Genomic DNA, 12,523 nt, shown 5'->3' on the forward strand with positions numbered 1-12,523 from the left:
TCTATCCGCAGTGTGTCATTAGTGTGCCAAAGCACATGGTTAAATATGGCCCCTCGGAGGCACACTAATGGCGCATGGTGTTATATACTAATGGCACACTGGGTGGTGCGCCATTAGTAAAATTACTAGTGGCGTGTTACTAATGGCGCACCAGTGATGCGCCATTAGTAGGCAAAACTGATGCGCCATTAGTAGGCCTTTTCCTAGTAGTGACAAGTGTACATATACATGAAATTATATACTTAACACGCAGCGCATGATTCTGTTAGGTGAGACCAGGAGTTGAGAATTGGTCAGAGTTCAGCCTCACCTCTGTTAAAACTGAGGTGGGACAGTTTATGGCCATAATTTTGATGTGACATATATTTGGTTAAAATTCTACAAGATCACAATCAGTTAATACAATCCAGTGCATAAATTGTATGTAGCATAAAGTACACATTTGGACAAATGAAAAGGGGGAAGTAGATAACCAAAAGGGCATATAGGAATTCCCTACACGACCTTGCTGAAAAGGAACAATTACACTCGCTGAAAACTGATGAAATGCTCGTGTACCTTTATGCTACGCTACACCACCTGTCTTTTTATTTTTTATTGCTACTGAGGCTTCTTTGTAAAACTTGTGCGCGTCAATAAATTACAGCTGTGTGCATCATGATAATGGAGAGGCTGGGCCTATCCACTTTTTGGAGAAAAAAATCACCACCTGTAGGAAGTAGCAATTATCTACATGGCAGAAACATATACGTGCAGAGCTATCATTAACTCCCAAGTCTGTTAAAAGCATAGCCACACAGATAAAACATCAAGTTTCCACAACGAAAGGTTTAAGCATTCGATTACATGAACCCATTATTGTCACCAAGTGACTTAAAAGTGCACACCATCATATACTAATTAAGTCCACACAATAACATATTAGTAAGATAAAGATGAGCAGAACCCAGGCATGTTGGTTGACTACAAAAGACTAAAAAAATCCTTCTGGGTTGATCATATAGCTTCAGAAGGAAAAAACCAGGTCAGGCCCCACTGACCAGCTTGCCGTTGCGGTACTGCAGGATTCCTTGAATGCAATGGCATTATCATCCCACTTCTCACGTTGTATATGCCAGCGTCGCGAAGAGGTTCTGCAGAAGACTCTGGACAAGGATAATCGCAGATGAAGTAGATGCAGTCCTCCTGGGATCCACTGCATTCTCCAGCAGGCAGGGACTTCGAGCTTTGCTTACCAAGAAAGAGGGCATGGCCACCCAAATCACTCACCGTTCTCCACTGACCCGGGTTAGTGCGCAAGTCTGCCTCAAGGACATTAAATCCAACAGTGTGAGAATTCCTAAAACCCTGTGAGTGTGTAAATCTTTGCACCATCAGCAGCCTACCACCACATTCCACTAAATACTGGCTGAGTCCATAAAGCACCTTCTTAGACAGGTATTGAGGCGTTCCACAATCACCACCAGAGTCAATTACGCATTTCATCTTTGGATAAGTACCAAGGTTCTCACCAAAATCAACGACGAAAAGCTTGAAAAATCCAGATACCACGTACAGCCTTCCATCCAAGAATGCAAGGTCCACTAATGTTGGTGGCTCCCCCAGTGCAGTACGTATACCTCTGAATGAGTAAGTGGTGGCAGGTGGTTGAACGACACAAAGATCAACAGAATAACAATTGCCGATGATCAACGCAGCAGCAAGGGACTTGGGTGATGATTCCAGCGGCGAGGGCGCCACTAACTTATAGGAAACTGGATCATCAGTATATTCAGCATGGTTATCTATCCCCCGCTGCCAAAAACTGGCAAGATTAGGAAGCTCCAGTGTGCTCTTGGAAAAAGGGTTCAGCAATGAACACGCACCATCACAGCTCATGAGGAATAGCCTGTTATCAATGGAGCCGTGCCAACGAGCACCATCAGGTAGAGGCATGCGGTGAACCTCACTGCCAGGGATGCTGAGGAAGGTTCCATCGGTGAGGGTGAGCCAAGGGAATGGGAGGGGGAGATTCTGCAACATACTATTAGAGCACCATGGTTGACAGACTGCTCTCAGACGAACACGGTCAGCTAGGGAATCGAGGCGCTTTAGGACAAGGCCCAGGAGTTCGGTAGGAAGATCTGACCAAGGTCCAAACTGTGCAGCCTTCATGATGCAAGTCTGCAATACAGGACATAAGATTAATAGATAGTACAATAAGAAAATTGTAATGCATATGCTAGATGAACTACTCTAATACCTAAGGCCGTCACAAAGAAATAGAGATGACGAGGAAAATAGCAAAAACAATCTATAGAGCAGAAACAAACTACTCCATCCAAACATATGCTTCTTTAACTTCAAATCAATTATATACATATGCTTCTTTAACTTGGTAACAGATGCAAAAGCATGCAGCAAAGCACCATCTATTTATGTTATTTTGATGGAAAAAAACACCATTTATTTGTTATGGTAAATAAAGCAGCATGATGATCATGTCCCCTAATACCATCAACAGAAGCACGATTCATGATCATGAGTATGGTGAACTAACAAGGAATTCTGTTCTTAATTTCTCATGTGGAATTGACTAACTTCAGTGAGCTACTCACAGTAGTCCTCTTTCTTTTAGATGAGAAATCCAGAGAGTGTTCTTTTAAATAAGAAGGTATATGTTGAACAAATAAAGTTTTATTCATGTATATGGTCAAGCGAGTGGAAATCGGAGCTAAGTATGCATATATTACTGAAGATTTATATTTTTCACAACACCAGTATGCAACTCGGATCAGCAAGAAATAAAAATAAGTTAAGTAGAGCTTCAATCGGGAAAATAGAGGTGCCAATTGTTTCTCAAGAACATGCTGAGGTGGATTCAAAAAATAAGAAACATGCTGAGATGAACATCGGAGGCAAGTATTGCAAAACATTTTTAATTTTTAGATCGGGTCGAAAAACTCCATTAGCAAGATTAGATCAAGTGAAGAAACAATTTCAGATCAACCATCTTTGTCAAAAAGAAAAAACTGGTTAGGCGAAGTTGCAATCTAGAACAATAAAAAAGCGTTAACAACCCACCTACCCCCAATCATGCCCCCTTTAACAGATGCAAAAGCATGCAGCAAAGAAGTGCGCATCGGATCCAAGTATCCATACATGTTTGCAGTTTTTAGACCAGAGTCGGACAATACAGATCTACCAAAAGCCCTAACCCGAGATAGTGAGATGTACCTTTGAGAACTTAGTGCCCTGGTCGGTGAGAGACGGGGAGGAGTGGAAGCCGCCAGCAGAGGCTTGTGTATCGCCTTGGATTGGACCCTGGCCGTGCGTGGGAAGGGGAGAAGCAATGGAGAGTCCTCTGTGAGCAGGGGTTTTGTTTTGGGAACGAAAGGACGGGCCCCCTATATATTCATTGTCAACAGCTTGAGCGACTTTATTAAGCCGTTACTCGTATTGTGCCACGTTTGAGGGACCAATTTAAAGACTTCTAAATAAAATAAAATAATTAACACTTTATTATTTACATGTTACCAAATTCTTGCGAGACCAAAAATGAAGTAATACTATTATTTTAACGCCAATGTGAATTGACGAACGTTCCAAATATGGGGACAAATCCAAACTCCTCGGATGCCGTCCAATCACCATCCCACGATAGCAATCTGAGGGAGCAATGAGTGATCATGGGACCGTTAGCGCTTTAATAGGATCACGATTTATGGGAATAGTGTGGGCTTAATGCACCATTTATATGTCTCATTTTAACACACCTTTATTTAGGTATTATCATTTTATTGGAAGATTAAATGGCGCGAACTAAAATGACGGTAAGAATATTATATAACTGCAAATATTAATTGGCCAACGTTTTAAATATTGGGATAGAACTGGACGCATCGAATGTTTATATCGCGATTGCAATCTCTACTCCTAAAGGGGGAGTTGATATTGTCGCTTCACCTCCCACCAACCTCTCGGAAAACCCAATATGACACGTGAGAGCCATCCAGGTGACCTTTCACTGAAGCTCCAGCCAAGTTGGCCCATCCCATTTGACGCGTGTGCACAGTTTTATTTCTCAGTTTTCATGTTTCTTTTTTTTGGTTTTTTGTTTCTTCTTTTTCGTTTCACTTTTTCTATGATTAAACTATTATTTTATACTCGGTATACTATCCAAACTTTCCTAAAAAATCCAACCAAATCGGCACTTTCCAAAACAACGTCATGCATTAATCTATACTCCTAAAGTGGGAGTTGGTAGCGTCGCCTCACCTCGCACCAACCCCTCGGCAAACCCGATATGACGCCCGCGGGCGTTATACATGCGACCTTTCGCTGTAGCTTCAGCCAAGTTGGCCTGGCCTATTTTTCTCTAATCCTAAAGAGAGAGTTGGTAGAGTCTCCTCACCTCCCACCAACCCCTCGGCAAACCCGATATGACGCCTGCGAGCGTCATACAGGTGACCTTTCGTTGAAGCTCCAGCCAAGTTAGCCCAAGACATTTGACGCCTATTTTTACATTTCCTTTCTTTCTATGTTTCATTTTTGGCTTCCTATCTTCCTGTTTTATTTTTTCCATGGCCAACCTATTATTTTCAGCTCGGCATAATATCAGAATCGGCACTTTCCCCAAAAAAATCATATCAAATCAACACTTCCCCAAAACAACGCCATACTCAATCAAATCAAATCTTAAGAAAATCACAACTAAATCTAAACTTTCCTTGCATTACACTACTCATATTCAATCAAATCAAATCTTACCAAAGCATCAACTATAATCAAAGTTGGGTCGGCCCATCTCTACTCCTGAAGGAGAGTTGGTAGCGTCGCCTCATCTCCCACCAACCTCTCGGCAAATCTGATATGACGCTTGCGAGCGTCATATAGTTGACCTTCCGTTGAAACTTCAACCAATTTGGCCGGGGCCCATTTGGCGTGTGCACGCATTTTATTATCTTTTATTTTTGGTTTCCTTTTTTCGGTTTCATTTTTTCTATGATCAGCTGATTATTTTATGGTCGGCATACTTAGAGAATCAGCACTCTAGAAAAAATCAAACTAAATCAGCACTTTCTCAAAACAACAGCATGCATTAACTCGATAAAATCAAATCTTAACAAAATCTCAACTAAATCCAAACTTTTCTCGCATTTCGCTACTCGTACCCAATCAAATCAAACCTTATCAAAACATCAACTATAATCAAAGTTGGGCCGGCCTATTTGACGCATGCGCATTCTTTTTTTTCCCTATGTTTTGTTATTTTTGTTTTTTTTTCTTTCATTTTTCTATGACCAAGCTATTATTTTTTGCTAGGAATACTATCATAATTGACACTTTCCCCAAACAAAATCCAACCAAATCGGCACTTTCCCAAAACAACGCCATGCATTAACTCAATCAAATCGGCACTTCCCCAAAACAACGCGATGCATTAACACAATCAAATCAAGCCTTAACAAAATCTCAACGAAATCCAAACTTTCCTGGCCCTCCACTCCTCATACCCAAATCAAATCAAATCTTACCAAAACATCAACTATTAATAAAAAATTTCCTTGCTTTCTTCTATCCATACTCAAATCAAATTAAATCTCAACAAAAATATAAAATATGGTGGATGCCTCTATTAATAAATCTTTGTTGTCCCTACCATTAAACGATAGTCAGTATGTCGTGTTCATTTCCGCTTCGCTTCGTAACACCACCTAAGGGTTTAAAAACACCCTCTCGTTCAATCCCACCCGTGTGCAAATAAAAAGATTTAAAACCCCAATATTGGGAACCCACACACGCATATTGACTCCACCCTCAATTCCTTTAGCAGCCTCTCTCCAATCAACACCGTCGTATATTTAAAAATACTTATCTTGTCCTCTGCATGATGTATGTATACTACTCTATATGAATTGCTTCAGAACTTGGTTTTTTAATATGCTAGAGATATGCATGTAATATTTGTAGTTTTTTTAACATGATTTGTTTCCCGACGCGTATTTGTCAAGTAGTGTTGCCCCACATGTTCCCCCACTTTGATTTATGAGGGATGACAGCTTCAATCATAGTTAGGGGAAATGCAATTTTAGTTTCATATGTTCTCAGTAGGGCAAAGGGGTAATAATATACAAATGATGGATGGGCAATTTCATGCTAAATTACTACAATTTGTACTGTAATCTGAATATCTTGGGCCTGCACGACGTTTTCCGTCTCAATGTATCCCGTTGCTTTAGCATATTTCCCGACAGATTCTTGAAATCTAGAGAAGAGGAGGAAGAGCAGCAATTGTATGAGGAAGAGTAGCAGGTGGAGCACTTGGGGAAGGAAACATATCAACACAACACTAAAATGGCCAGGTGGTTCATGGTGTTGCGGAAGGGAAGAGTGTTCCAAGAAATAAGATGGAAAAAAACTAAAGCGTCCAAGTGGTCCATGATATTGGAGAATAGGAAAAACAGGAAGAGTATTCTAGAAAATAAGTAGGAACAGAACTAAAGCTGGCGAGGAATGAGGAAGAAGATGCGTTGCTGATGAACACATTGATGTTGATGTGGTGTTGGTTGGTCCCAACAAAATGGGTTGGCGAAGAGCCTAGGAATAGGTAATCTGTAGGGGAGGATGAGGAAGAGAAGAATGACAAGTGTCCCTTCTAGTGGTGAATAGTGTCTGGACTGCAGATGGAGCTTATTAGTGACTAGGGATATATTCAGGTTGCCACTGGCCTCTCATGTCAGTTTGTATAAGCATTTTTCATTAATATGTGGCAACTCACGGACATTTAGCTCGTATATGATAAAACAATGAATGTTTAGGGGACCGTTGACGTTTTAATTGCATCACAATTTACGGAAATATTATGGGCATAATGCACCATTTGTATGTCTCATTTTAACACTTCCTTATTTACATATTACCATTTTATTGCAAGATCAAAATGGAGGTAATACTATTATATTTTATTTTTATGAAAGCAACATAGCTTTATTATTTAACGGTGTTTGGGCAGATCGCCCAAGACACATTCGCCCACGTGAGCAGGTACATCTGACTCCCACCCCATATAGTGGTCAGGTACACAAATACGGCCAAGACTGGCCAGCTCGTGAGCAACAGAGTTTGCACTACGCCTAGCTACATACAGAGATAAAGAATTTAGAGAACCAAAGCTTCTGTTGGTATTCCATGTCCTCAATAACAGCCATATACACCGAGGAATCCACCTTGCGCAAGTCCAGAGCCTCAGCCAGAAGTTGCGAATCTATTTCAAACTCCACCCGAACCAGGCCTAGTTCTGTAGTGGTATTGATTGCCTGGGACATAGCTACAGCTTCAGCAGCAAACGCATCATTGATATTCTCAATTCTCCAAGCCCGAGCACATAGGAGACTACCTTCCATTGATCTCAATGCAACACCCCAACAAGTGGTGCTGCCCAGGCATGAAAGAGCTGTCGACATTTATTTTATATTCAGACTCCGCCGGGGGCCGCCATCTGTCCAGAGGTAGTTTGTCTGTTGTTTTACCAAAGATCTGCATGTACTCAAGAACATTGCTCCTCATCCGCCGAGCCACTTCTTCAGCCATAAGAGGCATCTCCCCTTCCCTCCGTTTGTTTCTATTGGACCACCACAACAACCAAAAGGTGAGCACATGAAGCCGCTTCTTTATGTCTAGCCCCCAGAGAAAATAAAGCATCGCATGCACGGACGTAATTCTTTCTAATTCAATGCGTTCCTTCTTCATGGCTAGATCCCTCCACACCTCCTTTGCTAATTTACACTTGATAAACAGGTGTGCCCCGTCCTCATCAGCCCTGCCACAGAACAAGCACTTTGTCTCAGCGAAAGGGATTCCTTTACGTGCTACATTTGTGCAGAGTGCGAGGGATTCATGCTTGAGCCTCCAAGTAAACATTTGGACTTTTTTGGACATGGCAACCTCCAAAGACGCTTCCATGAGTCAACCTTAGCTCTATCCAGAGCGCCAGGGTTCGAATCACTTCCTCCCACACCTCCATCCCTCTTGGTCTGTTCTAGTTGGCCATGGAGTTCATAAGCACTCCTGATGGAATAAACACCTTTGTTATCATATTGCCATGCTATGAAGTCTTGGACCCCTTCTCTCAATGGTGTCTAGAGAATATGTTTGACATCATCATCCCAAAAGGTGTCCCTCACCAACTGTACATCCCAATTCCCCGTGGTCGGATCAATAAGGTCGCAAACCCGCTCAAGGAGATTTTTCCCTCTTGGAGTCAAGACTCGCCGTGACAAAAATCGCGGTATCCACGGGTCTGAAAAAAATTTGACCTGCGTACCATCGCCAATCCTCCAGATGTACCCTTCACGGAAAAGGTGTAGTCCATGGAGTAAGTTGCGCCATGAGTAAGAGATTCCCTCCCTAGGAACAACCTCTAGAATTTGGCCACTCGGGTAGTAACGAGCTTGTAGCACCTTTGCACAAATGGATTCCGGGTGTTGGATGAGCCTCTAAATCTGCCTCGACAGCATTGCTATATTGAATGCATGCATATCACGAAAACATAGCCCCCCCTGAGCTTTCGGCTTGGTAAGTGTTTTCCAATCGATCCAATGGGTAGTGTGTTCCTTATCTTGCTGGCTCCACCAGTAGTTCCCTACCAGCAAACTAAGCTCCTCACAAAAGGATTTTTTTCAAGTAGAAGCATGACATAGCAAAAGTGGGGATAGCCTGAGCAATGGTCGTGACCAACGTCTCCTTCCCCGCCTTGGCGGTGAGTCTTTCCTTCCAACCATACACTCGACCTGCCATAGCTCCCTTGACAAATGCAAAAGCTTTTCTCCTTGATTTCCCAATATGAACTCGTAGACCCAGATACTTTTCATTCCAGGACTTGCTACAAATTTATAGGGCCTCCTTCACAACAGTTTTTACCTCATCTCCAGTGTTAGGGCTAAACATGATCGCTGACTTCTCAAGGTTAATGCACTGCCCTGAGCAATCCTCATACAGATCTAGAACTTGGCGCAGCTCTTGGGCCTCTTCCTGCTTGGATTTTAACAGTAAGACCGAATCGTCCGCAAAGAGCAGGTGCGACAGCACCAGCGCACCTTGACAGATCCTGACCCCACTTATCTTCCCTGTCGCCTCCGCATCATGAAGCAGGGCCGAAAGTCCCTCCGCACAGATGACAAAGAGGTAAGGCGAGGCTGGATCCCCTTGCCTAAGTCCCCGGGAGGGAGTGAATTTTTGGGTTAGCACGCCATTGACCTTGATCTGGTACCGTTACCATGTAAATGCAAGTCATGACCAGCTCAATTCACCGAGTCCTGAAGCCCAGCTTGGTCAACATCGCTCTCAGGAAGTCTCATTCGACCCTATCATATGCTTTGCTCATATCCGCTTTCACTACTGCAATGCCTTCCTTCCCTCTCTTCTTGTTCAATAGATAGTGTGACACTATTAGATTAGCGCCAATGTTAATTGGCAAAAGTTTCAAATATTGGGACACATCTGGGCACATTGAATGTCCATCACGCGATTGCAATATATGAGAAAACAATGAGTGTTTGTGGGACCATTGACGCTTTAATAGGATCATAATATTGCGGGAACCATGGGGCCTTTAATGAATGATGATTTGTGAGTCGAACGATATGTGGGCATTGACGACTATCTATTTCTTACTTTTTTGTGGGGTGCCATTTCCATGAATGATGGATCACCATTTGTGGGCTCTTAATGAATCATGATTTGCATGGCAGACGTGAAGAGGTAGGCGTCGACCATAATTTGTTTCCTTTTTGCATCAATGAAGTTTTCATATGTGATGGTGGGTCTCCATGCAGTTTTGTAGGACAAATAAAAGTTAAAGTCAGTGAACTGAAGACTTAAGAGCTCAGATAATAACATGATAAAGCCAATATTTGTCCTTCCTCCTCCATTGTTTGATAACCGTAGCCTGCTTCACACTCTCATTCCAAACCATCGTTTTCGTTGAGATATCACATGACATCACCGCCAGCTGCGATTATGTTCCCCAACACCTGTTCTGCGGCCTCGTCTCGGTCGTGCTCCATAGTTTCTGCAAATATTACAACATGGCAATTATTATACAAACAAGACAGATGGATATATTAGTGGCAAACGTAGACCTAGCTAGCTAATCACAACAAGGAATCATATTAGTGGCCTCGATGCTTCTCTAGGGTTTGGGGTGGCCTCGGCAATGTTTCAAGGGTTCGAGGTGGCCTCAACGACAACGCTCTTTTAACTTGGTAAATTTGGGTGGCCTCGGCAACGCTTCTAGGGTTTGGGTCAACTTGTGCACATTGCCACACCCTCGACCCTCGACCGCTCAGTGATCCATGACCCTCTACGTACCCTATTTCCCGACCCTCGACCCCCTCATGTCACATTTGTCTAGTGTCAAAGGATTCAACAAAACCATGTCTTCATCATTAGGCGAAAGTAACAGGCGCATGATGGTACGAAGCTCTCTAAAGTTATTTTGGAATGGAGTCCCAGATAGGATAATTCGCTTTTCGGTACAAAGTTCAGCAAGAGCCTTCCGACTATCGCTATTTGGAAGGCCTTTGCTGAAATTCATACAAAAAGACGAATTATCCTATCCGGGACTCCCTTCCAAAATTACTTTGGAAAACTTCGTACCATCATGCCCCGGTTACTTCCGGCTAATGATGAAGCTATGGATTTCTTCAATACTTTGAGACTAGCTACGCAACCTCTCGACCCCTCCCCGATCCTCTACCCTCGACCCCTCGGCGATCGTCGACCCTCGACCCTCGAACCCTCGGCGGCCCTAGACCCCTCGACGTTCCTCGACCCTCGAACCCTAGGCCCCTCGACGAACCTCGAATCCTCGACCCTCGAACCCTCGACCCTTCAGCGTTCCTCGACCCTCGAACCCTAGGCCCCTCGACGATCCTCGAACCCTCGACCTCTCGGCGATCCACGACCCTCTACCCTAGTTCCCGACCCTTGACCCCCTCATGTCATGTTTGTCTAGTGTCAAAGGATTCAACAAAACCATGTCTTCATCATTAGGAGAAAGTAACATGCGCATGATTGTACGAAGCTCTTCAATGTTATTCTGGAACGGAGTCCCAAATAGGATAATTCGCTTTATCGTACCAAAAGGCGGATTATCCTATCCAGGACTCCATTCCAAAACAACTTTGTAGAACTTCGTACCAACATGCCCCGGTTACTTGCGGCAAATGATGAAGGCATGGATTTCTTCAATACTTTACACTAGGCAACCACTCGACCCCTTGGCGATCCTCGACCCCTCGACGACTTTCGACTCTCGAACCCTCGTCCCCTCGTCAACCCTCGAACCCTCGACGCTCGAACCCTCGGCAACCCTCGACCCTCTACCCTAGCTAGTTATTGACCCTCGACCCCTCGACGATCCTCGACACCCTCGTTCCCGATAAAAAGAAGAAGAAGAAGAAGAAGAAGAAGAAGAAGAAGAAAAGGAGAAGAAGAAAAAAAGAGAGTAGAAGGAGCAAAAATAGAAGAAAAAAAGAGGAGAAGAAGAAAAAATAGAAAATTTTCTATTCCTTCTTCTTCTCTTTCTTTTTCTTCTACTTCCTCTTCTTATTTTTTTCTCCTCTTGTTCTCCTTCTTCCTTCTTCCACTTTTCTTCTTTTTCCTTATTTTCCTGTGAAAAAAACCTGGACAAAGAAAGCGCCGGCCGGACCAAGGTGAGGAGGGGCGCGGGGTCGGCGGAGAGGACGACGACAGCGATGACGTCGACAGGGCAGGGGCGCACGCTCGGGGCAGGGGGTGACGGCGACGAAGGGGGCGGGGCATGGCGATGGCGAGGACGGGGGTGGGCCGGGGCGGCGCGTGTCGGGGCAGGGCCGGGTTGGCGAGCGGCGACGGCGTTGGGCGAGGGGCGTGGGCGACGGCGAGGGCGCGGGCGACGATGACGGCGACGCCGTCGATGACTACTGCATGCGCCTCAAGACCCTCTTCGACGAGCTCAATGACATAGGCTTCAAGGTGGGCGATGAGTTGCTCCTTTCCACCCTCACCGCCAGCCTCAATGAGGATCTCGGCAACGCCGCCTCCAACCTCACCCTCATGGCGAACCCTACCTACAAACGGGCAGTGGCTTATCTTCGTCTCGAGGAACGCCATGGAAGCATCTTCCCTCCCGTGACGTTCACACCGCCTTCACCGTCGGCAACTCAAGCGGTTCTCCTGCGTCTTCGAGCACGCCCCCGGATTTCCAGCACCGTTCCAGGCGCCTCAGCAACCAGCTCCTCCTGCGCCGCATGGCGCCAATGGCACCCCCTACCAGTAGCGGACTCCGGCCCCTGCAGCTCCTGTGGCTCTTCCTCAAGACTTGCCGCAGCAGTAGCAACAGCCACGCCAGAAGCACCGAGGCCGTGGCAAAGGACAGTAGTAGCAGCAACAGCCGCTCGCCAGGCCTGTCCAGAAGCAGCCGATGCCGCCTTGGGCGGGTGGCCACAACCCCTGGAAAGGGTTTGTGCACGCCTACACCATGCCCCCCCGCTCCAAGTCT

General features: G+C 44.8%; 1 protein-coding gene across 1 annotated transcript; it reads right to left on the reverse strand.

Annotated features, from left to right (window-relative positions):
- Positions 1-801: 801 nt before the first annotated feature.
- Positions 802-12,135, reverse strand: LOC125518358. The gene is made up of 3 exons (XM_048683233.1): positions 11,667-12,135; positions 3,217-3,386; positions 802-2,163 (listed from the first exon to the last, which is right to left on the reverse strand). The coding sequence occupies exons 1-3, from the start codon at positions 12,133-12,135 to the stop codon at positions 997-999; spliced, it is 1,806 nt and encodes a 601-aa protein (XP_048539190.1). The 3' UTR covers positions 802-996.
- Between the last annotated feature and the right edge of the window lie 388 nt (positions 12,136-12,523).

Source organism: Triticum urartu, chromosome 7 (assembly GCF_003073215.2).
Source record: "Triticum urartu cultivar G1812 chromosome 7, Tu2.1, whole genome shotgun sequence".
In the NCBI taxonomy this organism is placed as follows: Eukaryota; Viridiplantae; Streptophyta; class Magnoliopsida; order Poales; family Poaceae; genus Triticum; species Triticum urartu.